This window comes from Maylandia zebra, linkage group LG15, assembly GCF_041146795.1.
Source record: "Maylandia zebra isolate NMK-2024a linkage group LG15, Mzebra_GT3a, whole genome shotgun sequence".
NCBI classification, from domain to species: Eukaryota; Metazoa; Chordata; class Actinopteri; order Cichliformes; family Cichlidae; genus Maylandia; species Maylandia zebra.
This window is the reverse complement of record NC_135181.1, coordinates 14087216-14113350: the sequence shown is the minus strand read 5'-3', so window position 1 is coordinate 14113350 and position 26135 is coordinate 14087216. Positions and strand designations below refer to the sequence as shown.

The 26135-nt window shown below is 39.4% G+C and overlaps 3 protein-coding genes across 8 annotated transcripts in view; all 3 read right to left on the bottom strand.

The window, feature by feature from the left end:
- Positions 1-5582: 5582 nt before the first annotated feature.
- Positions 5583-8361, bottom strand: LOC105941319 (uncharacterized). Its single transcript, XM_012923971.4, has 2 exons — positions 8258-8361; positions 5583-8182 (listed from the first exon to the last, which is right to left on the bottom strand). Exon 2 carries the CDS (start codon positions 8163-8165, stop codon positions 7161-7163), a length of 1005 nt encoding a protein of 334 aa, XP_012779425.2. The 5' UTR covers positions 8166-8182; positions 8258-8361; the 3' UTR covers positions 5583-7160.
- Positions 8362-8979: 618 nt separating this feature from the next.
- On the bottom strand, positions 8980-10348 carry LOC101463602 (uncharacterized). Its single transcript, XM_012923970.4, has 2 exons — positions 10245-10348; positions 8980-10095 (listed from the first exon to the last, which is right to left on the bottom strand). The coding sequence occupies exons 1-2, from the start codon at positions 10321-10323 to the stop codon at positions 9095-9097; spliced, it is 1080 nt and encodes a 359-aa protein (XP_012779424.1). The 5' UTR covers positions 10324-10348; the 3' UTR covers positions 8980-9094.
- Positions 10349-12106: 1758 nt separating this feature from the next.
- The window catches only part of LOC101470679 (rho-associated protein kinase 2), a 39931-nt gene continuing 25902 nt past the window's right edge, over positions 12107-26135 (bottom strand). For 2 of the 6 annotated variants that reach the window (XM_004568757.4, XM_076873950.1), the window contains 10 exons: positions 24933-25098; positions 24532-24759; positions 23877-23944; positions 23692-23780; positions 21106-21184; positions 20719-20983; positions 19892-20162; positions 15373-15448; positions 14973-15234; positions 12107-13887 (listed from right to left, as the gene is read on the bottom strand). In XM_004568757.4, coding sequence (XP_004568814.2) covers positions 13874-13887; positions 14973-15234; positions 15373-15448; positions 19892-20162; positions 20719-20983; positions 21106-21184; positions 23692-23780; positions 23877-23944; positions 24532-24759; positions 24933-25098 — 1518 coding nt within the window. In that variant the 3' untranslated portion in view covers positions 12107-13873. Of the gene's footprint in view, positions 13888-14972; positions 15235-15372; positions 15449-17370; positions 17568-18411; positions 18523-19037; positions 19130-19891; positions 20163-20718; positions 20984-21105; positions 21185-23691; positions 23781-23876; positions 23945-24531; positions 24760-24932; positions 25099-26135 lie in introns of those variants that run through there. The other 4 variants (XM_076873948.1, XR_191666.2, XM_004568760.2 and 1 more) reach the window with 4 other exon arrangements.

The window sequence follows — 26135 nt, the reverse complement described above, 5'->3', positions numbered from 1 at the left end:
TAAAATGAACATTCATTCAGCAAATATGAATATGTAAATTAAAGTCAGAATCATGGTGTATTTATTCTTGTTGTTACCGACTTGTTATGCATTGTGTCACAGTCTTTGAATTGTCATTTTGTGGCTGTGCACTGTGTTCTGTGTCACAGCTTTACACTTTACTTTTGTGCTGAGTGCTTTGATCAGGGCCTCGGACAGCTTCAAAATACTTTTTCAAAGCCGAAGCTCGTAAAGCTGCCCCCGTTTGTTTAAAAATCAACCCATCCACTGCTTGATTTTTTTTAAAAGCAAATTAATTCAATTAAAACGTTATAAAAAGCAGCAGATAAAAGAAAAAAAAAAGGCTCCCTTTTGTACCACAGTCAGTATAACAAAGAGGTATGACTGTCTGTTGTTCTTTCTTTGCTCACCTAGTCAATTCACTGATGCCCTTCACTGATGGTTCTCGCTTCAAAAATGGATTACAAAGGGCATCTTGTAGCGGTCCTGTGTCACCTCTACTGATAAATGTATGGACATCCCATTAAGGAAACTGCCCTCAAGAGACCAGCGCTGTAGTGATAGATCTGAGCTGCCCACTGACACAGTTGCAGGTGCTGATTATCTTATCCAGAGACAATGAAGCTTTATGGAGTGGAACATCCTTGTCCTGTAGTGGGTTCCAACAATAATTACAATCAATTTAGGGTGGCAGGTCATAAAAACAATATTTAGTGGGGGCATTATCAGATGTATACCTCCTCTGGGTTGTGAAATTTGTCTCTGTCATAAAAGATTTCAGTCATGCAGTTTCCATTTCTCAGTGTGACAGCTTTGCAGTATTGTAATATCTAGCCTGGGCTTTCTATCCCTGGAGGCTAACAAGAGGAAATTAGCTAGTTTTATACAAATACAATACTTTGCAAAAGTGTTGAGTTGTGCTTAATTTCTTTACTTATATTTCTTAGATTTTGCTTCTGTGGATTCAGACTTTTATGTAATTTTTTCAAAGCGGTCTTGAGCAACAGTTCTCCAGGGTCTCTGGAGGTTGTTAAAAGTTTTTCTTTGGCTGTTTTTTCACTCATCACTTATAATTTCTTCCAATTTCTTTCGTTGAATCTATGAAAAATGTCAAAAATAACAAAACTTGACAGGCATAGAATATTTTTGCTCCAAGAGAGATGAGCTCTTAGCTGAAAACTTGGCATATCTCAGCGTGGTGTATAGTGTGTACTTAAAACTTTTTTAAAGAAACTTTTTTAAGAAGCAAGTAGAGGACAAAATAAGAAGTGGCGGGACTAAAAAGACTTTCTGCAGGAGATGATGATCAGTGTCTAAAGTTATATGTCCTTAAGAAACAGGAACCTGAGAGATACATCTGGTCACTCAGCCGATTAAATCTACTGTTCAGTGAAGCATCATCAGAAATGGTCTCAGTGGAAGGGTTGCTGTCAAGAAGACATTTTTTAAGAAAGGGGAACAGGGAGAAAAACCTGAGAAACAGGGGCAGCAGATCTTATGTAGGGATCAGTCCAAATGGTAAATATTTGATTCAAATCATTGCCAGCATTTGGTAGGTCAGGAGAGAGGTACAACAGTGAGTGTCTACAGCCATCTGTAAAGGCTCTTTGAGGCTCTGTCATGGTTTGCATTGCATTTCAGCCAGTGGTGTTGGAGAGCTTTACAAAATTGACTGAATTATAAACACAGAGCAGTATGGTCAGATTTTGATCCAGGATGCAATACCATCTGGAAGGCATCTGATTGGCATCAGGTTGATTTTTCAGCATGCCAATGCAGTAAAAGCATACCTGGATAGAAATACACACAATGGATTGGCCTCCTTAGAGCCCAGGCTTCAACATTATCGAAGCAGTGTTGGATCATCTTGATGGAGAAAAAAAAGGCAGCCAGCATCCAAAGAAGAGCTTTCAATGTCCTTCAAGAAACCTGGAGATCTTTTCCTGAAGACTACTTAAAGAAATGACAAGAAAGCTTCCCTAGGAGAGTTCAAAGAGTGTTGAAGCACAAAGGCGACCATAGCAAATATGTTTCAATAAATCCCTGTACCATTTTCCTATTTTAGAAAATAAAAAGAAATGTGGTTTGAATAAAGAACATTCACAGCATTGGAGGCAAAATCCATTTTATGAAAAATTTTATTATTCCTACATAAAAATCGTCCATGACAAACCCAAAGTTTTATAGATTAGAACATTGAGCCCATCTTACTTTAAATATAGATAAACTGTAAACTGCACAGGAACACATAAGCCTCCATAAAACGTCAAATCCCTGTTTTTAAACTTTGGCTGTCTGATTTAGTCAGTTTTTGTGGGGGAGTGGGATCTTCTCATCTACATTAACTTTGAGAAAAACTAAGGAGCACATTTCCCAAAAGTTGAAGATTTATGTGTTGAGCCAGGAGAAAGCGAGCCTTAATAGAGCGATTTCAGCTCCTGGCTAATCCTCCGCAATCATGCACAGTCAGTTTCCTTAAAGAAAAAAAGATTAAAAAACAGAGATCTATTCAGAAGCTCTCTTATATGTGACAAATGATCTCTTTCCTTATTAGTTTTATTTTTTAAACTTAGAAACAGTTGACTTAAGCTAATCTCAGAGCCTGTCAATGACACATGATTCCTCAGTGGTCTTAACCTCGTTTCTAACTGCTCTGAACAAGTTTCAGTGGCTGCTGGCAGCTCTGTGTGACTCCACTGCAAGCGCCCCAACAACAGGTGAAAGGTCTGTTATAAGCACTGCATAAAGCCCCCCAGGACAGATGGTGCCAGATGATAATCCATGTGAGCTCAGTGAAAGAACATCAGCGAGCAGACATGAAAACTTATGGCAGAGGATGCGAGGGGTCCTCAAGGAGATTTAGATGTCAGACCGTGATGAAATGCCGAGTCCTTGGCTTTGCGCTCGGAGGTAATTAAACTCTCTGAGGACTCTCTGTTTGTCCTCTGCATGTGTCACGGTGGGTGATTACACATGAACTGTAATCAAGAAATCAATTTGGAAAGACAAAAAAATTATAGAACGAGACATGGCAGGAGTAGCTGTGACAAGATATTGAGATGAAAGATGTTAAATCAGCTTCTGATCCTGCAGTTTGTACAGCCTGAAGGGAAAGGAGGAATTAATCTGTCTGTTTTAATGGTGTGAATGAGCTTGTCAAGGAAAGATTACACACTTTTTTTTTTTTTGGCACGGTAGCTTTGGAATAACATAAACCTGACTTCCTCTTCCCCAAGTTAAATTGACAAGTATAAAGCATACCAAATCTTTACCCACAGATGTTTTAATGGCCTTACTTGGCCATATCTAGATACTAAAAGGATGTCTTCCCTCTTAAACAGCCATCATGAGTGCAGCTTTATGTTCTTCATCGATTGTGGTGAAATTCTCTTCATATTTTGGTGCCACAATCACAGATTTCCTCCACCTATGTCTGCATTTTTACTGAGATTTTGATGGATGCTGTTTTTCGTTGTTTTCCTATGTCTGGGGATATTGAGGTAACCTCACACAATCTTTGTTCCTGCAGTAAAACAGCGGTGATTTGTGGCACAGTGTTAAACGTGGCATCCATCTAGGCAGAGCCTCTTAACAGCGAAAGTCCCCAGAGAGCATGGGAGGCCATTTACAACAACCAATCATACAGTAGGCGAAGCAACCTCAGTTCTCTTTGCCAATAATGGGATAATGCACAAATACTACATCACATTTCTTTCGCCATGTTTATGTTGTCAAGTAGTGAGGTGATATATGAGCAGGAAAATAACAAGAATAAAATCCACATATTTGATTATGATAAACAAAGCATTTTTAATTATTTTCCCCCAAATCCATCACCTTTAACTGCTTCTGGGATTATTGATCAAATGTGCTGAAGGAATACATGCTGATCCTAAACATGCATGGGTTTGACGGATAAACAAAAGTGCCCTCAATCACTGGCAAAAACGTGGGAAGGTTGATAAAGGGTTTAGTGGGAGTGTGTTACTTTTGTTAAGTGCTTGCACGGTAATGGCCTCGAGCTCCTGAAGGCAGCCACAGCGTGACTTCTCTCACCCACCTTGAGGAAAGCTTTTAATGAGTCTAACAACCTTTTCTCTTATTACAGCCTAAGCTCAAACGCACTCGGCATAAAAAGGTGAGTAAGACCTACGAAATATCAAAGCCGAGGAATAAAGGTGAACAACATCAGTACAGGTAAAAAACAAAAACAACCCCAGAGCCAGAGGCAGGAGGAGTAGCAGCGAGCTCCAAGCACAGCGAAGATCAGGCGATAAGAACAAACACTGATCGAGTCGGACAGATCAGAGAAGGTGGGTTGCAAAGTGGATTGGTGGTCTAAATGTAGGCAGGCCAAAGCTGCCTGAATTGTAGTCATAAACTGAGATTGTCCAATAGGATGCATAAAAGGGTTTCAGTTAGGTCATTAGCTGATGTGGCCTGAGATGATCTGCTGGGATTGTGGTTGAGCTTAAGTTTGTGCCCTGCATAAAATAATGGTACGCTTGATTATACCTCAATGTTTTGAGCAGCAGTTACTAAAAAAAGAAAAAGCGTGAGACTAAGGGAGAACTTTTTTTCTGTTGTGAACGAGGATCAGAATCAAGAACTGGTTCAAAGCTTACCAACCCATCTGAATCACACTCGTACAAACATATCAGTTCATTTTATCAGTGCTGGCATGTTTTACTGACAGTTGCAAAACAATGACGTCAAAGTCATGGCAGTGCAGCTTTGGCACATCTGAGTCACATGCAAGCCTTTTTCTAATCTGTTTCGACACTTTTCAAACTCAGAGATCATAAAACTCTTTCTCTGATGCTGAAAACCTCCCCAATCTGACTCACATGCAGAACTAATAATGACTTTGGTTTCTCTAAAGTCTGAAGAATATCCATCCATCACTAGAACAGTAGAATATGCTAACTCACTGCAGACTATTAACCTTCTGTTTTACTTCGGCTCAAATTTTGAAGCGTCACTCGGCTCATTGTCGTGGTTTTCCAGTCGAAGATTCAATATCAGTCCAACAGCATTGTCTCCCTTTTGAGAAAAGGCTCTGAAAACCAATTATTCATTTCCTGCTCATGACCAAAGAGCAGACAGTAGAAGATACTGAGTAGGCTGAATGGTGGGGATCAAAACCACAGCAAAAAGAGTTTACATTTGCATTAAAAACACATTTCTAAATGAATGACTGCTGCATGTGTGATGTAACCTTTTTGGTTAACATGCCAGAAATACATCAACATATCATTTACAAGTCAAATTTGCTTAGTAGTAATACAACTTTGTACACTTAAATCTTTTTAGTGTACTTTTATCAGCAAAATGTACTTTGACAGCATTTGTATCTATATATCAGCGTACAATATTATGGCATTTTTACTGGATATGTATTACAGAGGTAGAGCTGAAGCCATTTAATATAAATGATGGGGTTTCTCAGAGTGCTCTGAATCCCATCCACAGTCCTAACACATGCATGTTAGGCTACTTAACTAATCATAGGTGGGTTTCCTCGAGTCCTTGTAGAGGGACAAAAAGTAAGAAAATGGAAATGAGGACAAAAGATCAGCAGATTATTCTGTCAATTTAATGCGAAAAATCAGTTGTACATAGTCAAAAAACAACTTCCTTTGAAAATCAAGGTATTTCTTCTTTGCTCAATTCAGAATAAAATGTGAGTCTCAACAAGCTGTTCTAGTTCATTGATACATCCTGAAGAAAAGAAATCAAGACTATTGTTGCCGATTAAAAAAAAAAAACACACTGAAATGACCGCAACTCTAATATAGTGAAAAATAAAAAAATATGTTATTTTAAATTTGGCACATTTCATCCCAAGTAATGTGTTCTAACATGTGCTAATTAGCAGCAATCAAAGAAAATCACATCTCCATTATTGCAGAACAAAGTCAGAAAGGCTACAGTAATTTTCTTGTCTCCAAGCCTCACATATGATCTATTAGACTTTAGTGTTCTTCATTAGCAGACAGTTAGACAGACTCCATTCCTCTGTGCTCATCAGCACTTAGAAAAGTTTCATCCTCATTTTTCCTTGCAAAGTAATGCCCACCACTACCACACACTTCCAAACCTCAGAGCCTGTGGGTTGTAGAAGCACAAGCAGATTAAAGACAAACAGAAAGGGACGTTGTTAAGGTCGAGTTGAATGCATCTGCTCACAACCTGAGAGAATTTTCATTAGAGGGAATTAGGATTTGAACCACTGAGCCCACTTCCTCAACCTTTAACCTTCAGGGTACAATTCAAAGAGGTGGAATGGAAGACATACATGAATCCATTTGAGTTCTTCTTCAACTCTCTGGGGAACTTTTATGAACAAGGTTTAATTTTCATAAGTAACAGCCTCAAGAGGCTCCAATGTTTTATATGCTATAAAAGTAATAAATTATAGTCCAGTGCACTCACTGTGATCAAGGCGTGAGTATGGGGGTGTGTGGGCATGCAGAAGATATATACCCATACACAATATGAAAGAAAGAGAGAGAAAAAAGAAACCTAAAGAAAGAAAAAGGGAGATATTTAAACACATCCAGAAGAGGTCAGCTGCAAGACTGAGCCATTGCACTGCCCACTCACTCCCACATGCTCAACATCATTAAACACAAAAGGGCACAACTGAAACAATGCTGCAATCTGCAACACAACAAACAAGCGAGACAGAGCTGTTGGTGCAAGCGTGCACCATGAGAATCTCACAAGAGCTCTTCTCTTCTACCAAGGACGTCCATTTCTGGTCCTAATCTCTGGACTATAAATTGATTATTCATGAAAATATGTTTGATCCCTTATGGAAGTGAGAGCATTTTTAAACCTGGGTTACTTAATCTCAATCTGCGATTATAAATCTTACAGAAAACAAGCCTGAAAGAAAATCAATTCAGTGAGAATGTATTAGTGAATGCATTTGGTTTAACATGTTTTTGGCTGGGATATACTGAGTAAATGAGCCATACTGCCTATTCAGCCCTCTGGGCTGAAAATTTATTGAGTATCTTACGCCACCCGGTGGGCTGGACAATATCTAAACAAAGGGGGAATAAATGACAGCTCACAAGAAACAGGCTGGTTATATGTGCAGTAATAATGCAAAACATCTGTTTCACAGTCACATCATTAATTGTGAGTCTCTGTCATTTAGGATCAAGCTGACTGTCAGTTAAAGAAACAACTTGTTTATGTTTCAGAGCTTCAGGGCCGTCACAGACCACCTCATCTAGAAAGAAGACATTTTGAGGATGGTTAGTGAGCCACTTCCACAGATACTCCAGGTTGGCATCACACTGCCAGGGGTTCCCTGTTACGGCCATCTGAAAAGAGGATTTTCTGTCATCCAGCAGACCTGAGGGGAGGTACCGTAGCCGATTCTGATTAAGCAGCAGAAGTTCAAGGTGTTGCAGACCCTGGAGGAGCGTCACTGGCAGCTCTCGGAGCTGATTCTCCTGCAGAAACAGCTGTGAGAGTTTCACGTTGTGACTAAACGTTGAAGGCTTCAGGGAAATTAATTTGTTCCCAGCGAGGTTTAGTGTCTCGAGGTGATGTAGGTTTGCTAGTGTGTCTGGCTGTAGCTCTTGCAGATGGTTATGACTTAGGTCGAGATTTTCCAGATGAGGCAGCTTCTGAAGCAGAGCAGCTGTAATGCTTGTTAAACGGTTCCCAGACAAATCCAGCCAGGTGAGACTGCTGTTGTCGGAAAACCACTCTCCATGAGCTTTTTCAATTAAATTATTCTTCAGCACCAGACTACGGAGCAAGGAATGGACGAAGACTTTGGGGGGCAGATGAATCAGCTGATTACCTGTGAGATCCAACGTACTCAGGTGAGGAATGGCACCCAGTAGGTCTGAAGGAAGGCTTGAAAGATTAGTGTGATACAGCTGGAGGTGGTTTAAAAGAGGCACAAAACTCAGATGTCTGGCTGTAATGAAGCTGAGGTTTCTGGACTGGATGGACAATCGTGTGATGTTGGGATATAAACCATCTGCAGGAAAATATGTGAGGGAGCTTTGGCGGCACACCACCTCTGCACTCGAAGGTAGAAAGGAGCAAGTGCACAGATCTGGGCACGAGTGGGTGCCTCTCGTTTGGTAAGCATATTCAGCCAGAGCAGTGAGAGTAAGAAGCAGCCACAGGTTCATCTTTAAGAAAAAATACACTGAGAAGAAAACAATAGCGTAAAAGATCAACAGGTAATAAAACGGTGACAATGTGATTATAAATGTGTTGTTACCTGAAAAGCACAGCTGAAATTCCTTCAGGTTTTGATCGCTGACTTGATTTTACACAACTCTGAGGATATTTGATTCCAGCAATGAGTCAGGATAAAATGTTGCAATAGGCAAACAAAACCAAGCAAACAAAGTGAGTGGTTACTGTTTTCTGTACTTTCTAAAAGTAAGTTGATGTTACCACACATAAATCAATATTTTTTTTTTCAGTTTTTCAAGAACACAATGTGCAAGGGTACATGTGTGATACATTATTAATTAACTTGTGCAAAAAGAAAACAAATAACAAAAATAGGCATTAGGCTTAATTTTTATCCCTCAAGTTCACAACCATATGTTGGTGCTTGAGATTCAGAACTCAGCCTGTTAATGTTAGCAGTTTAATGAATAGAGGGATACTATTCCCGAGAATAGCAGGTTATAATACTATAGTTTAGCAGAAAGGTTGAAAACGGGTGAAATGGTTGGCCTGGTTTTGGCCAAAAAGCTGCCTACAAATGTCATTCATTGTTTGAATAAAAATAACAAACAAACAAACAAAACAGGAGGTTTTAGAGATCTCTAGATGTTCTGGTGGGTGGATTATTTTCCTTTGTGTGAAGCTAAGCTAAATGCCAACATAAAATCCATGATAATACTGCAGACTTTCTCATTTAAATCTAAACAAGAAAACAATGTAACATGAACACACTTAAATTTAATGAAATAAAAAACAAGACAATAGTCTTATTTATATCAGATTTATTTATAGTCACATAGTTATCATGTTTTAGTGATTCAAATCCGACAGGCCGAACTGGATTTCTTTTCATGTTAGATAAAGACCAGCAGGAGTAATATTAAGACTGAAGGTTTAGTTCATTTGCTGTTAGTGATATTATTGAACGACCTGCTAGAGGCTGAGGTCCAGCGCATGTGATGGAGTCTGGCAAGAAAGCCTTCTTCTTGTTCTCGTGAAGCCACCTCCATAGATACTCTGCCTTCCCATCACAGAGCCAAGGGTTGACTGTCAAGTCGAGGCCATCCTCTCCCAGCAAGTGAAGTTCATCCAGCAAACCTGGAGGAATATGGCTCAGCTGGTTTTCATCCAGACTCAGGTGTCTGAGCTGAGTGAGTCCCTGGAACAGGTTTTTGGGCAGCTTGTTGAGTTTATTCTGAGTGAGGAAGAGATGTGTGAGGCTATGCAGGCTCTGAAATGCAGATCCATTCAGCGTGTCGAGCTTGTTGTTCTGCAGGCTTAGCCTCTCAAGTTTGCTCAGTTGACTCAGAGAATTTGCTGGTATCTTATCCAGACGGTTGTTTGAGAAGTCAAGGTTCTCCAGGTGGGGCAGCTTCAGAAGCAGATTAGTTGGGATCTCTGTTAATTCATTTCCAGATAAATCCAACCAGGTCAGGCTACTGTTATAAGAAAGCCACTCTGCATCAGCTTTTCTAATAAGGTTATTCTTCAGCACCAAGCTCTGTAGTGGGGCGTGGCTGAAGACATCTGCAGGCAGATTGTTTAGCCTGTTTCCGGTGAGATCCAAAGTGTTGAGGTGAGGAACGCCCCTGAGGAGATGAGAGGGAAGGCTGTGAAGGTGATTGTTGTACAGATGGAGCCCTTGCAACTTGGGTATGGCATTTAGATGGGCCTCAGATATGGAGGTGATGTTTGTGAATTGGATAGTCAGCAAGGTGGTGTTCTCCGGGAGACCGTCAGAGGGGAACTCTGTCAGGGGAAGCTCATTACAGACCACCTCATTTCTTCTGGGATAACAGGTGCAGAGAGCTGGGCAGGAAAGAGCTCTGTGGCAGAAACATGACAACCACAGAAAAGCAAGAACATACCAGGACTTCATATCTAGAAAAGAACACGAGTAGAAGTGAGAGTTAAATACAAGGAAATTATTACATCTGCATTTGCTACAAAACAATGCTACAAGTAACAAATCTTCAAATCAGTTTATGCACATGGCAATCAGACACAGTGAAAAAAACAACAAAAAATACCTGCTGCAATTGAATGTGTGTCCATCTGCAGACTGCTGCTTATATCAGATTTATCACTGCTCACTTCCAAATTACTCATTTGTGGAGACGAATCTCCCAACCTAATCATTACTTATTGTGTAAACACGGACCAGTCACTGCACAGTCATTTGTCAAGGACAGGCAGTTACAACAGAGTGAGCAGCTCATACCTCACGGGAAAGTACAAGAATAAAATACTATAGTTCTACTAAAAACTCCTGAAATAGATTGCTGAAGTCTATTAGTTAATGTCAGAAAATAAAAATACATTGTTGGCTAATTGGTTACTATTGGGTAAAAAATGAAACTACAAAAGATATTTGTACTTTAGATTTTCTTTTAAACAGTGGAAAGGGGATGGGGTAGGCAAGGAAGGAAGGAAAGAGGGAGCTTGTGAAAGGGTAAAAATAAGCATTCCCAAATTTGGTTGATTTATTTTTCTTGGAACAATATTTATCAGCAACACAGAATGTTTGATCAGCAGGAGGGAAAAAATATGTCATGCAAACAGTATAAAGTCAGCCGACTCAGGCCTAACAGTTCAAATAGTTTGTCCAGTTAAGGGGCACATCACACCTAACATTGAAATTAAATTATTTTGCATACGTCACTGTTTAAATTGCACAGCCTCTTTTCATTTAACAGCCTGCTATTAATTATTATGTTAAAACATGGAAACATACAGATGCCAGGAGCAACAGTGGAGCAATTAATGTTTTCCCAGAGGTGAGATCTAATGACCATTTCAGTATATTGAACTGTTCAACAGTGAGAGCTCATTAAAAGGAATTGAACATGATTAATTGATCAACAGAATTCAATTAAGCTATTTAGCGATTAGCTGAATAGAATGCCAGCTGTGATAGGACTGAGGGCAGGAACCCTCGAGACGCTGGTGGTGGAAATAAAGATGGAGGCTTGGATGGAGCTCGAGTAACATGGGAGAGGCGGACATTGGGAGGAGGTGGGTTGCAGAAGTGTATGCAGGGAGAACGACAAAGGAGCAGTGAGATATAAAGTATGCGAAGTTGAGGTTGACTGTCCTGAAGAAGGCAGGAAGAAAGATGATTGGACTAAACCAATGAGGTCGGCAATGAGTTTAATGGTGTTGGAAAGTAGAAGTGATATATTTCAATTAGTATGGAAAGTTAAGTTGTGGTTAAGTTGGTGGAAAACATTACTTTAACACTTACCTGATGTGTAACCTATTTAGTAGGAGAGACAACGTATACCCCAAGTTAATATTGCGATGACAGGATAGTCTTACGTCCATTTTCTCTTGATATTGCCAAAAGGCCAAAAGCCAAAAGAGTCCCCAGGCATCCCGAGTGCCTTTTTAATAATTCCCAGTGGCACCATGTGATATAAGAGGGTGTTGAATAGCCATATTAGTTAATTACGTATTGTAATTATATCTAAAGTATTGGTTGGCATTAATAAGGGTTATTCGATAAGATGTTTACTACGTAACACCAGATAATGGTATGGCTTGAGGGCCAATTAGCAGCAGTCTGTAAAGGTCTGTCAGTTACATCAGAGGCTGTTGCTGGCACCGTGTCTCACCACTGGGCTACATTGTTTTATGCCATGTTATGGTTTGGTATTTTAATGTTGGTGAATAAACCTGTAGTTGGTCTGCACCTCATCTCTGCCTCAAGTCTCCTATTTGAACCCAGCCGCTACATTCTAACAGCTCAGTTGGCGCTAAAGAAATATCCTCCACACCATTACACCGCCATCACCAGTCTGAAGTGTTGCTACAAAGCAGGATGAATCTATTCTTCCAAATTATGACCCTTCTGTCCAAATGTTAGAAAAGAAAGACTCATCAGACCAGGGAACATTTTTCCAACGTTTTGTTTAATTTGCAACCTCAGTTTTCTGTTTGTAGGTGTGGCGCCTGATGTAGGCTGCTGCTGTAGCCCACCTGCTTGTGCATTCACAGACGCTGTACTGCATAACTTGGTTGGAGTTTACCAGAGTTTGTAAGGTTGCCAAATTCGGAGTGTCACATTTTGAAATAATGTTGTTTTGTGTAAAAATCTATATAAATGCTAGAGTGTGAAAAACAGTCCACTTGACAATCCAGCCTCATAAAGCAGATATACAGGGAAGAGCAGAGGCAGTAAAAAGCAAAGTCAGGTCAAAGCCAGGAATGCTGTGCTCCTGGCAGTTGATTGACTATTGCAAGCTTACTTGTGTTTTTTACACCCATAATTCAAAAACACACAAAAATCACAAAAGTAAATGAATCAATTAGAAAAACCCCTTAATTCATAAGGTAATTAGAGTCTCTAAAAAAGCTGTTAAAACATAAAAAATACAAAAAAGAAATTCTATCTCAAAAAGTGGAGGAGAAATGTGAAGTAGGATAAATAACTCAAGTACTTTACATAATGCTTTAGGCAAAAAGAATTCTTTTTTTTTTTTAAAAACTGGAAATAAAATTAAAAGACTAACTGCGCACTGACGAGAAAAAGAAGAAAAACACCAGGAGGAGGCTACATGTCACCTGAGACATCAGTGGCCTGTACAGCAGGGTTCATTCATTTGCAATTTAACCGGAACAGTCACACAGCTGATAGACAGAATGGATTAGACCTGCAAGTACGAAAAATGATTTTAGCATCTGGGCAACATGATGAACTATTACATTATGTATGATGAGTGCCAGTTGGCTTTAGGCTGTTCTAAAAGATTTATTCCAGTGGAGCCCACTCACTCCACATGCACTTGTGAGATAAAGACGGACCTATTCTGGTATAGTTCAAATGGTCTCTTAAAATACGCTGTAGTCAGATGTGATACTGCTGACGGAAAGATGGCTTCAGTGCAACTATAACAACTATTTTTTTAGTGCTGTTCGGCAGTTTAAGAAAAAAAGTACTAATACTACCAAATACTAAACCTTATTGTTTTTAATCCTTTTTCTTTCAAATTGATTGATTTACTTTTAAAGACCTGGTCAAGATAGCATCTGTACATCACTACTGTTTCTGACGCACTTTCTATATCAAAGTAAGTCTGAATAGTTTTTAATGACGGACATCAATGAACAACATAAATCAACAGAGCTACTCATTGAAATGCTGTTAATGTATTATATTATTGTTATTAAAGGGTTTCTTTTAATGCATCACCTTGAGATTTTAAACATACTGTATATGGACAATCAATAATTATCACAAATGGGAATAAAACCATTGTTTCTGTATCGTTCAGATTATTCTGGCATGTGTTATAACAGTTGTAATTAAAGGCTCATGAAAACGTAAAGCCTTCCACTTAAAACTGTATTTATAAATCTACAGAACAACCATATATACTGGATGATGTGGTGCTGATTTATACAGCAATATACAGCAACACTTTGTGTGGTATGATACAAAGAGAGATCTTTTAATGTGTACACAAATGTTTACACACACGCCTATGACAATGATCAAGAAGCAAATTAGAATTAATCACGAAGGATACAGCATGCACTTTCCTCGAATGAAATCCCAGTTGTCATGACACCAGTTTCCTGTCCACATTAGTATTTGGATTTTGTCACTCGCAACAACACACGTAGACACTGCTTCCATTACTGCATGTGAATGGAAATATTATCCAGGGTTCACTGTGAAGAGAAAAACACAAGAAAGGAAATGAGAAATCCCAGGTTGCTTACACAAAATCCACACCTACATTTGCTAGCTAAATGTGTGAAGACCAATTCCTCAAAAGTTGGGATTCTGTATGATCTAAATAAAAACAGAATGGAAGGATAGGACTTTATGAGATTTGCCAATTTTATTCCCAAAAGGACAGAGAAAAGATATCAAATGCTTAACATGAAAAAATATTAGTTCACTTTGATGTAACATTGCAACAAAGGGCTGGAAAAGTAAAAGAAAGGAACATTTTACAACTAATTAGATTAGCTGGTAACAATTAACATAAAATGAGCACCTTAGACAGGCATTTCTCAGAAGTAAAAATGGGCAGAGATGCAAAATAATCCACTCACAAAATATGGAATAATTTCAGGACAATGGCGTAAGACTTTGAATAGGTCATCTTCTGTATTACATAATATTATCAAAGGATTCTGAAAATCCAGAGAAAAGTCTGTGCGCAAGGGACAAAGCTAAAAATCAATATTGTGCAGCCATGATCTCGAAAGGCATATATACCCATCCAGAAGGCGTCGTTTTCAGGATGCCTCACATATTTCAGCGAGACACTACAGTTCAAGCCAACAAATGGAAATTTGGCACATCATGAAACATAAAAAAAGAAGACATGGGACTTTTGAGCAGCTAGAATTTTAAATGAGACAAGAATGGGACAACATTCCTCTCCCAAAAGTCCAGCATCTCAGTTCCCACATTTATAGACTATTGTTAAAAGAAGAGATGGTACACAGTTGTAAAGATGTTCCAATCCAAAGATTTTTTTAGACCCATTTCTGCCATCAAATGAACTTAAAAAAAAAGTACATTCCTCATTTTAAACATCTGATATACTTTCTCTGTTATATTGTAAATAAAATATCGGCTCATGAGATTTGCAGATCATTGCATCCTGTCTTTATTGACATTTTACTCAGCATCCCAACTTTTTTGGAATTCAGGTTGTACATAAAAATCACTCAAAAACCCCAGAGGAATCTTTATTTGTTTAAGTTAAGCTCTCCCTGTAGTCCTGAGTGAGCACGCTGACCTTTGCAGGGTACAATAACGTTCTCTTTTTTATCCAGGTGGTCCTTGTGGAACTTGGTGCGGCAGCAGCGGCATTCGAGCGCTGGCGGAGGCTTAAATAAGTCCCACAAAGGCCGGCTGCAGACCTCACAGCTGGATGGAAAATGATAGAGTGCGAGGATAAACTCATGGCCCCTGTGGTTGATGTAGGAGCCGCGATCGCCATGCGGCACAGGTTCCAATGGAGTGTCCTGTTCACGCCTGATGTCGTCTTCACTGTTATACTGGATCAGGGGAGACAAGAAGGCAAATGCAACACTTACGATTTACTTGAAGCAGATGGGTAAACTAAAGATTGGATAGCTGATGAGTCTTGAAAGTCTATGACAGAAAGGAAAGCATTGATGGTCCCAACTCATTACCTTTATCTTTGGAATTTCTCTGGCATCTGCACGGTACACATCACTTTGACTTATAGATCTGACACGAACCAGCTTACTGAAACAGGGAGAGAGATGGAGAAGTTAAGTCTAGTGCTAGCCTAGCAAGATATTTACTTTAGGTATAGAATGATTTAAAAATATTGTAAAGAAAATGCCATTAATTGGCAAATCAAGCCAGTTGAGATTATTTATTTCATTACCAACTGAATCATAAATTTTTTCAACATGATTAACTAAAACCAAAAATTTCCAAACAGTTCCTAGATGAGAGTAATCAGAAGTAAATGTTAGAGAAAGGTTAACATTTTGAATGAATTGAAGGACAAAACATTTTATATGGATGTAATTTTCCCAGATTCCTTTTACAACAAATATAAGAGCAACTTACATTCATGCGTTCATATCATATTTCTATTCAAGTAACTGTTGCGTAACTCTTGGGTTACAGGAGGAAAATGTGCATATACATAGATGGACACATCATATTCTATCCTGTGGGAAAGTGAAAAATTACTCATCTTCCAATGACTTTGTGCAGTTATAAGCAGTTTCATGGCCTTTATTGCAGCAGATTTTATCTACAGCCGTTTCTATTATATTCCACCAAAACCTGCACAGCTTTGACTTTGCTATAACTCTTCATGCTCCATACATAAGATGGAAAAGATGATGACAGGTTCACCTGCTTTGGTTGATAGAAGCGGACCCTTAAAAAAACAAAAAGGGTATTTCCTGCAATGCTGAGGTCTGAAAAGTAGAAACAATTAAAATTTGGGATAATGCTCTACATTTTAGACAAAGTTGCATTTGGTAAAACTGTACTGGATGGATTGTGAATGTTTTTGTGTAAAACCTATGGAAATTAAAACCCATTTGCAGATTCCAAAGCTTTTCCCGTTGAGCCTTGCTAATTTTCATTTGTTCAGTATTTTGCATCATGAGGTACACAAAGTACTTCTCATTTAGTCAACATTTTTGAACGTTGCTTTTAATGACTCACTCATTGTCCGGGGTCATGAAAAGGTTTGCTTTCTCTCGATCCAGCTCAGTGTTATAGAACAGGAGCTTTTTACTGCTCACCACCACATACTGTAGTGAGACACCTATACTGGTGTAATACAAATGGTCACTTTAAATACACTCATAGCTGTAGCATAACATAATTATTTGGTACTGTTTTGTTGTTTACCAATATGATACAGAATAAACTGCTTTTTCATTAATATTAACACTAACAACTCAAAAACAGTCACATGTTAGATATGGGTTGAGAGACCATGTACTAGCCCTTGTTTCCATGTTTTGTTTCATACACCACGTTAATTGATATAAATCATTTCCTTTTAGACCCGATCAGGCAGAGGCTGTATATCGCCAATGCTTTAGATGCACTCTCTACAAATTTCAAAAACGTAAATAATAGGCATGCACAACAAACAAATACGATCACCAGAGGCACTAATTGAAATGCTTAAGTCTTGATTTTTTACATTTTTTTTAATGTATCACCCCAAAAATTCTACACATGGGATTTTAAACATATATGAACAATCAGTAATTGTCATGAAGCGCAAGAAAAACAACAACATTGTTTCAGTTGAGTTCACATTGATCTCTCGCATGTTATAACAGATGTACTTATAAAGGCTCATTTTTAACTCAAAAAGAAGCCATAAAACCATTTTAATACATTTACAGGACAACCATATATAGTGTGTGATGTGGTCATAGAAACAAAACAATCATATATACTATTAGCTTCACGTTATGTGCTACGATACACAGATATAGATATTTATCGTATATACAAATGTTCAAACACATGCGTAATCTTTTTACAAACGCAAAGAGAAAAAGAAAATAAAGTCTTGTCATAATTATGATTATTAAAAAGAAAAAAGGGCAGTTTAATCGTGAAGATTGTCGCATCTTTTCACTGGATGAGTCACTGTAATGGGAAGACTGTCCTGATTCTCCTTTTGTTAAAATGACCAAAAAAATAAATCCTTTTTCTCATGACGTCAGCCAGTTTTCTGTCTGTATTAGTGTTTTTTTAGGGCTTTTTGTGTTTGTTTTTTTTTTTTGACAGTCTTCTCTGAAAAAACATAACACACGTAGGCACCGCTTCCAGACCACCATTACTCCACACGGATGAAAATATTAGCCAGGGTTAACTGTGAAGATAGAGGAAAATACAAAAAAGAAGATGAGAAAAACCTGGTATGCTACCAACAGTATGGCAGGACTTCAAAGGCACGCCCACACAAAATCCACACATAGACTAATAAACAAGGAAGCTACCCAGTAACCACACAATGAAAGTGTAGATGCAGGGAAAAAAAGCAGGCAGACACAGTTATATTTATTAGTGTGCATGTTTGCCCAAAGAAAAATAGAAGTAGAAGAAATGGTTTAATATTACAGGGAAGACGCCCATTCGTAGACATATAACAGCCGGAAAACACGTGTTGCTACTCACTTTACTTCTATTCTTTTTAAGCTAAAGAGCCTCAATTAGTGTGATTAGCAACAGTTGTGTTTACTTGCTATTTCATGTCAAAATGGCTGCTGTGAAAGGGGTTAGGCTAACTATAGCAATTAGTATAAAGGAAAGAAACAGGGACAAACAACTAGCACCCGTCTCACTTGAATATAACCTACTAATAAATATTGATCCCACAAATTATGAGAATTGCTGATTTGCACATTAACTGACATTCAAAAGAAATAATCTGAGGTTCATGTTAAGCAAAGCTAAGCTAACTAGCCACTTTTTGTCATCTTAAAAGCAAGACTTAAAAGAAAAACTTTATATTTCTTCATGGATTTACTCCTTCCAAACATGTCGAACCAGAATTTTCCCTAATATTTCTGATTTTTTGGTGATATTAACTGAAGCATTTTGTAACTTCGGGATTAAACAGCGAGGTGAGTTGCATTTAGCTGTAAACTTGGAAAGCACACAAAAGCATGCCTCAATACGTTAAAGCCACACATCTCATGCAGAGGTCCAGTTACCCTCTGTCCCTCCTCTTTAACTTTCTTCAGAAGAACATATCATCATCATCATCATGATTATCGTCATCATCCAATGCCCAACTCCAGTCTTTGAGGTCAAACTCAAACAGTCTGAAACATCAAGTATGAGGGGTTCAAGGAGCCTTTAGTGGTCAAAGAGCCTTTAGTGATCTATGGAGTTTGGAAAGAAAAGTGTCTGGACTTCTTTAGTTTCTTGAAGACATTTCGCCTCTCATCCGAGAAGCTTCTTCAGTTTTAAGAGCAATTGGTGGTGAGGCCCAGATTTTTAAGCCCGATTGGAAGTGTCTATCAGGACCTTCCTTAGGGACACTCTCAAAAGGGAGAGTCCTATTGGGAGAGGCGAAACGCCTTCAAGAAACTTAAAGAAGTCCAAACGCTTTTCTTTCCAAGCTCCTTAGACTATGATGACCTAGATGGCTGTGTACCTTAACAGACAGCCTTTAGTGATGCGTTAATATGCTAGACAACACATGCCACTGTCAGAAGGGGGCACCAGTGGGATGGTTAGTGGTTCACCAGGTACTTTACGCTGCTTTCTATGAAGAGTGGGTTAATAGGCACGGCAGCGATGCAGGTGGAGAGGGTCACCAAGCTATGCTACTTACAGTCTCCCAGCATGAGAGACGTTAGAAATGGTGGGGTCAGAGGTGAAGAGATCGGGGGTCAGTGGAGGATGATACGGAGCATGGGGCCAGTGCTGAAGGACAAAAGCAAGTTAGGGTGTGGCTGAAAGTTGAAACTACTAACTGCATTAATGTTCTCATAAAACAAGACAGATACAGTTAATTAGTCCCACAAAAGGTTTGATGCCATTTTCTACTCAGTTAAGTCACTGCTGATGCTCGGTGAGGTGCTGTGTGCGAGCATTAATGCTGCATCATTAATGCAGATGGGAAGGTTCAGAAGTCAGTTTAAAGCAAAATATTGTACATCAGCCAGAGCTTTGGGTTTGTTTCAACTATGCAGAAGCTAGACAATGTAGTTAAGAAACAGCGTTTAAGACCTTTACCTGCATTTACCTGCATGAAAAAAATAAGGTATTTTTCATGCTAACAAAAGCTCAGAAAAGGTTCAGACAATTGAAAGTGAGAAGAGAATAAGGCCAAGAAAGCACAAATCAAAACACAAAAGATCTCCTGATGAGCACTAGATTAGTCAAGTAAAATAACAAGCAGCATCTGCTGCATATTTATTTCATTTAAATTACAAATGCTCATATTATTTTTATTGCATAAATATTTGAACAAATTGCATTTTTATACTTCTCTTGTTAGTTTCTTAAAACATCAATGTTGGTGAAGTTTCTTAAACATGCTCAGTTTTATTATTATAATAATAAAAACTGAAAACATTTTTCCTAGATGACTGTGAAGGGGATACCCCCATACAGTATGTAAAATTAAAGCTTATAGTTAAGAATAAAGTAACATTTCCAAACTTGTTTTTGTGGGTTTCTCACCTTGGCTTCCCCGATGACGGTTGCTGCCGGGTGGATTGGATCTTTACAGCGCCTCGATGGGACATGCGAGGAGAGGACTTGGGCGAAGGTCGTGGGGATACTTGTGGAGAGGAATGGGGTATTTTTTCAGGGGAATTGCGTGCCACAGGGGGAGGACTCAGTGTCGGGTGTTTCGGGATGCGCTTAAGAAGGTGACTGACCCAGTGCTTCTGCTCCGTCTGAGAGCTGGTCAGGAGGAGTAGTTCTTTGGCCGTGGAGATGTCATAATTCACTGTTAATAAGATTTAAAAAAAAAGATTAAGAGAGAGATATTTCCTTTTTATGACCAAGATTAGATTTTGCAGCTTTTCATACATCCACTTTAGCTTTGATCTTTTTTAGACATGTAGATATGTGAGAATGAATATTGGATGCAGTAGATGGGACATTAAATGGGTTTAACCATTTAAGTTTTGTGTGATATCTGATTGCACTCTAGTGTCTTCTGCGTGTTGTGCACTCCACCCAGGCAGCCTGTGTGAGGTGGATTATATCCTGATGTGTGTGAGAACAAGAAAGAACAGCTTTGGACCCACCCACCTCCCCCACCCCAATATCAAGTCTATGATGTATACATAAATCTATTACATGATGGTGCCATTCTAATCTTGTGTTTTTGTGCGTTTTCTTTATTTTGAATCGTGACAGCAATTCATTTTAATATTTTGGGGCTGTTTGTTAACCAGGTGTTTGAACCCAGATGCATGTACTATGTACAGATTCTTGGGTAATTTTAGTGCAACCGTAAAAATCAAGTTTCCTGTTAAATCCTGAGTGAGCATGCTGACCTTTGCAGGGTATGATAACTTCTTTTTTATCCAGGTGGTCTTTATGGAACTTGGTGTGGCAGCGACGACACTCGAGCGCTGGTGGAGGCTTGAAGACGTTCCACAAAGGCCGGGTGCAGACCTCACAGTTGGATGGGAAATGGTAGAGGGTGACGATGAACTCGTGGCCCTTGTGGCTGATGTATGAGGCGCGATCACCAGAGTTTGTGGGTTCAGCTCCAGCATCCTGCTCACGCTTGCTCTCACCTTCATTGTCATATAGGATCTGGAGAGACAGAAGGCGGCAAATGCAGTTAAAACTTAAAGTTACAGAGGAAGTTTTGTCTTGAAGGTCCGTGAAAGCAAGAAAATAAAGAGAAGGAAACGGGGACGGTCTCAACTCATTACCTGGAAAATCCTTGGAATTTCTCTGACATCTGCACGGTACACATCAGTCTGAGTTACAGGCCGGACATGAAACAGCTTACTGAAAGAGTGAGAGAGATGCAGAAATTAAGTCTAATGCCCACCCAGTATGAGAAACCTACTTTATATAGAGTGATTCAAATTTATTAAAGAAAAGAAGACTTGAAATGCAACAACAGATCAGTTTTGGTTGTTTTTATTGTCTTGCATTATTATCAAATCCCATTGTTTACAACGGCTTTAGCTTATTCCCATGTTGCTGTTTGCCATTGCAAAGATTGATTATTCCCAGAGGATGAATCCAACACCCGGCAACATTCATCATTTTTAGTTTTACCTTAACTTCCAGACAAGGCATACAGTGGGGGAAAAAAGTATTTAGTCAGCCACCGATTGTGCAAGTTCCCCCACTTAAAATGATGACAGAGGTCAGTAATTTGCACCAGAGGTACACTTCAACTGTGAGAGACAGAATGTGAAAAAAAAAAATCCATGAATTCACATGGTAGGATTTGTAAAGAATTTATTCGTAAATTAGGGTGGAAAATAAGTATTTGGTCACCTCAAACAAGGAAAATCTGTGGCTCTCACAGACCTGTAACGTCTTCTGTAAGAAGCTTTTCTGTCCCCCACTCGTTACCTGTATGAATGGCACCTGTTTGAACTCATCATCTGTATAAAAGACACCTGTCCACAGCCTCAAACAGTCAGACTCCAAACTCCGCCATGGCCAAGACCAAAGAGCTTTCGAAGGACACCAGGAAAAGTATTGTAGACCTGCACCAGACTGGGAAGAGTGAATCTACAATAGGCAAGCAGCTTGGTGTGAAAAAATCAACTGTGGGAGCAATCATCAGAAAATGGAAGACATACAAGACCACTGATAATCTCCCTCGATCTGGGGCTCCACGCAAGATCTCATCCCGTGGGGTCAAAATGATCATGAGAACGGTGAGCAAAGATCCCAGAACCACACGGGGGGACCTGGTGAATGACCTGCAGAGAGCTGGGACCAAAGTAACAAAGGTCACCATCAGTAACACACTACAACGGCAGGGAATCAAATCCCGCAGTGCCAGACGTGTTCCGCTGCTGAAGCCAGTGCATGTCCAGGCCCGTCTGAAGTTTGCCAGAGAGCACATGGATGATACAGCAGAGGATTGGGAGAATGTCATGTGGTCAGATGAAACCAAAGTAGAACTTTTTGGTATAAACTCAACTCGTCGTGTTTGGAGGAAGAAGAATACTGAGTTGCATCCCAAGAACACCATACCTACTGTGAAGCATGGGGGTGGAAACATCATGCTATGGAGCTGTTTTTCTGCCAAGGGGACAGGACGACTGATCCGTGTTAAGGACAGAATGAATGGGGCCATGTATCGTGAGATTTTGAGCCAAAACCTCCTTCCATCAGTGAGAACTTTGAAGATGAAACGAGGCTGGGTCTTCCAACATGACAATGATCCAAAACACACCGCCCGGGCAACAAAGGAGTGGCTCCGTAAGAAGCATTTGAAAGTCCTGGAGTGGCCTAGCCAGTCTCCAGACCTCAACCCCATAGAAAATCTGTGGCGGGAGTTGAAAGTCCGTGTTGCTCGGCGACAGCCCCAAAACATCACTGCTCTCGAGAAGATCTGCATGGAGGAATGGGCCAAAATACCAGCTACTGTGTGTGCAAACCTGGTAAAGACCTATAGTAAACGTTTGACCTCTGTTATTGCCAACAAAGGTTATGTTACAAAGTATTGAGTTGTATTTTTGTTATTGACCAAATACTTATTTTCCACCCTGATTTACGAATAAATTCTTTACAAATCCTACCATGTGGATTCATGGATTTTTTTTTCACATTCTGTCTCTCACAGTTGAAGTGTACCTCTGGTGCAAATTACTGACCTCTGTCATCATTTTAGGTGGGGAACTTGCACAATCGGTGGCTGACTAAATACTTTTTTGCCCCACTGTAAAGTAGGACAGTATTGAGAGATGTGTTTTAACTGTGGCATTTAACCCTCTGATAACTGAAACTCAAAGGTTTGTGCTGACTTCCACCTGCTCTGTGTAGTTTTGTGGTCTTTATTTGAGCTGATTTTTTCTATGGTCATTTCTATTATTTTCCACCAAAAATCTGCATAGCTTTGACTTTGCGGTGAGTCACCATGCTCTCTGTGGAGCATTTGATGGAAAAGATGGTGACTTAAAATGTAAAATGATTTTTTATTTTTTTAAATTTGGACAAACAAAAGAAAAAAAACATGTTCTGAGTCAAATTCAGTGCTATATTTTAGATGATCTCAGTTATTTGGGATTCAGATATTTATTTTAGTATGATATTGCAAAGCACTATTGGCTAACAATGATTGGTGCTGCTCTCCCAAAGTGTGAGATTTGACAAAGGTTACAGTTATGATGATCTAGAACTCTAGACCTGGCTTGAAAAAGGTTTTACAGCCTTAAAACATCTATAATAATCGCGGGTTATTTTTAGAACGTTAATCCCGCGATAAACGAGGGACCACTGTATTTACTAATGTGTTCCATGTTTAAAAGGTGCTTTTAATGACTCACTCAAGGTCCAGGGTCATGAAAGGGTTAGCTTGCTCTCGATCCACCTCGCTGTTATAGAACAGGATCTTCTTACTGCTCACGACCACATACTGTAAAGGAAATGGAAAACAATAAACAATATAAAAATATATGGGGAAATTATTATTATTTTTTTTAAATGCAAGAAATATTGGTGGATTCATTACTTTTTTGTCCCAACCAAATCGCTTGGTGTTCTTGGAAGGAAGTGAGATCCAGCCCTCCAGCCTGGAGTCTAATGAGTGGAGGAAAAACAGGAAGGTGTTAACATACAAAAACACAAAAACCTTTAATTGTGCGAGTCACTTAAAAGCAAATATTGACAGTCTCATGCTTTGGTGGCACTTTCTTTAAGAAGAAAGGAAATTCTTCCTCAGTAATACAAAAGGGCAAGGCACAGGATGTCCTATTCTCTGGTTTGAGACTATTACGCGAGAACTACAAGATTTCTAAGAAACTGCAATTCCAAAACATAACAAGTGCATAGTAGAGATATAAAAAGAACGAAAGTAACTTAATTATTAGTAGAAATCCACACACAACTTCACTCTCCAAATCTTTTGTAGTGGAATAAATTTCAGCAAAGCCGTGCTGCATCAAGCTGTGTGTGTTTGCACAGCTACACACAGGGATTAGCTACAGGTTCGCGGTGTTAGGCAAGGGTTTGGAGTTATTTTATTCCAAACTCACTCAAATTAGAGAAGAAAATGAACCCCCCATCCATAATTTTATGGATAAATATTGTAAAAAGCTCTTTCAAAAAAATTTGCTTTGCTTTAGTTTCAATCCACATCCTGGCTTTGAACTGCCATGCAGGGTCACCTCTAGGTTCAGGTTCGGTTTCAGGCTCAGAGGACGGTTCATAGGTAAGGGCCAGGGGAGTTTGGCCCCGCTCCTGACGCCCATCATGCTCTTCTTCGTCCTCAGAGTCAGAGCCAAAGAGAGCGTGAGCCGAGCGAAGGTTTGGCCGAGTGTCGATGCAGACGGATTTGTGTGTGCGCTGGTAGGTGAAGGACATTGATTCTGAGGTGTGAGAGTGAGTAATGCGCACTGCACCGGACCATGAAGAGAGAAGTTAAGGTGAAATAAAAGGGATGAAAAGGAAGAGGCATAATGAGGAAAAAGAAAGGACTGGAAGAAAGGTATAAAGAAGTGCTTTCGGACCCTGAATATAAATGTTAAAGAAAATCTTTGCGATGATGACAGCAGGATGAAGGGTCTACCTGGGTATCCTTCTAAATCCAAGTCGTTGCCACTGCTGATGCTGGTGGAGTCCAGAGAGTGAATGCTGAGGGATGTGATCTGGGATCGCAGCTGCTCAATGTCGCTCTCTTTACTGTCCAGCGTCATCTGAAGATCTAGACGCATCTGGTTCTCTTCTGCCATCAGCTAAATAAACAAACAGCTTGTTAGCTGAACTCACTTTCTCACTTCTAATGCAGAATATTGGGGAAATAATTAGAAACACAGAAACGATGGATATTTTCTTCCAAGAATATAAAGTGCATATTTTTTCAGTTTGATCTACATGGAGAAATGTTTTCCCCTATACAATTTCATAGCATCTTAAATGAAGTTAAAAAAAAAACCCAAAACATATCAAGCTGCAATTCCTTGAATGGCCACCTGAAGCTGACTTGAAAAGAGCCCATCTGCAGAATGAAAGTGCCCAACTTTCCAGCAGAAATAAAGATGATTAGAGATTAGTAGTTAAACTTCCACAGTTTTAAAATAAATACACTAATGGACACCAGTGCTACTCCTCAGCCTCCTAGTGGATGCACTTAAGATATCAATTTGAAAGTCCTACATCACCTCGTTCTTGACTTACTGTATTCACAAAGTTGGGTGTCCATGCCGCCGCCGACAATACCCATCAACACTGATTGACAGTACTGCTCACAAAGTCGCTAAATGGAGCTCTTGTCTGTGTTTGGGGCTGTCGGTAGCCTTGGAAGCATTTTAAATGCAATTAATCAGCCAAATATTTTGGTCTCCGTGTGTGTGGTTAACTGAACAAAAAAACAAAAACAAAACTGTCCAAGAAGTCTGTGATCCACCGAGTATTATTTGGGAATTTACCACTATGAATTGGCCATCCCTACCAACCCTCAAACACTTTTCATTCAAATATGGCCATTTCTGGCTTCAAAAAACCAAGATGCTGAGGGAAATAATAGAAAAATTGAGGCTTTTAAACAAAAGTAAACAAACCAATAGATAGTAATAAAGCTTCATCCATCTTCTATGCACTCTCAGCTCAGGTCCTGTAGAAAGCACTCCAAATCTCTAGCTGACACTAAATATTGAGAAATTCTAGAAAATCCCAAGTCTTTTCCCCCCCAGTATCTCTGTCTGTCCGTCTCCTTCTCTACAGTAAGAATTTTAATTGGTAATCAACATTCAGCCTCTCTCAGTATCTCACT

What these genes read in the sequence shown, in the direction of transcription:
- LOC105941319 (XM_012923971.4), bottom strand. Translation starts at nt 8,165, where the DNA reads ATGAACCTGTGGCTGCTTCTTACTCTCACTGCTCTGGCTGAATATGCT.
- LOC101463602 (XM_012923970.4), bottom strand. Translation starts at nt 10,323, where the DNA reads ATGAGTAATTTGGAAGTGAGCAGTGATAAATCTGATATAAGCAGCAGT. An exon ending in CACACATTCAATTGCAGCAG is followed by an intron (nt 10,096 to 10,244) that starts GTATTTTTTGTT and finishes GTTCTTTTCTAG; the next exon opens with ATATGAAGTCCTGGTATGTT.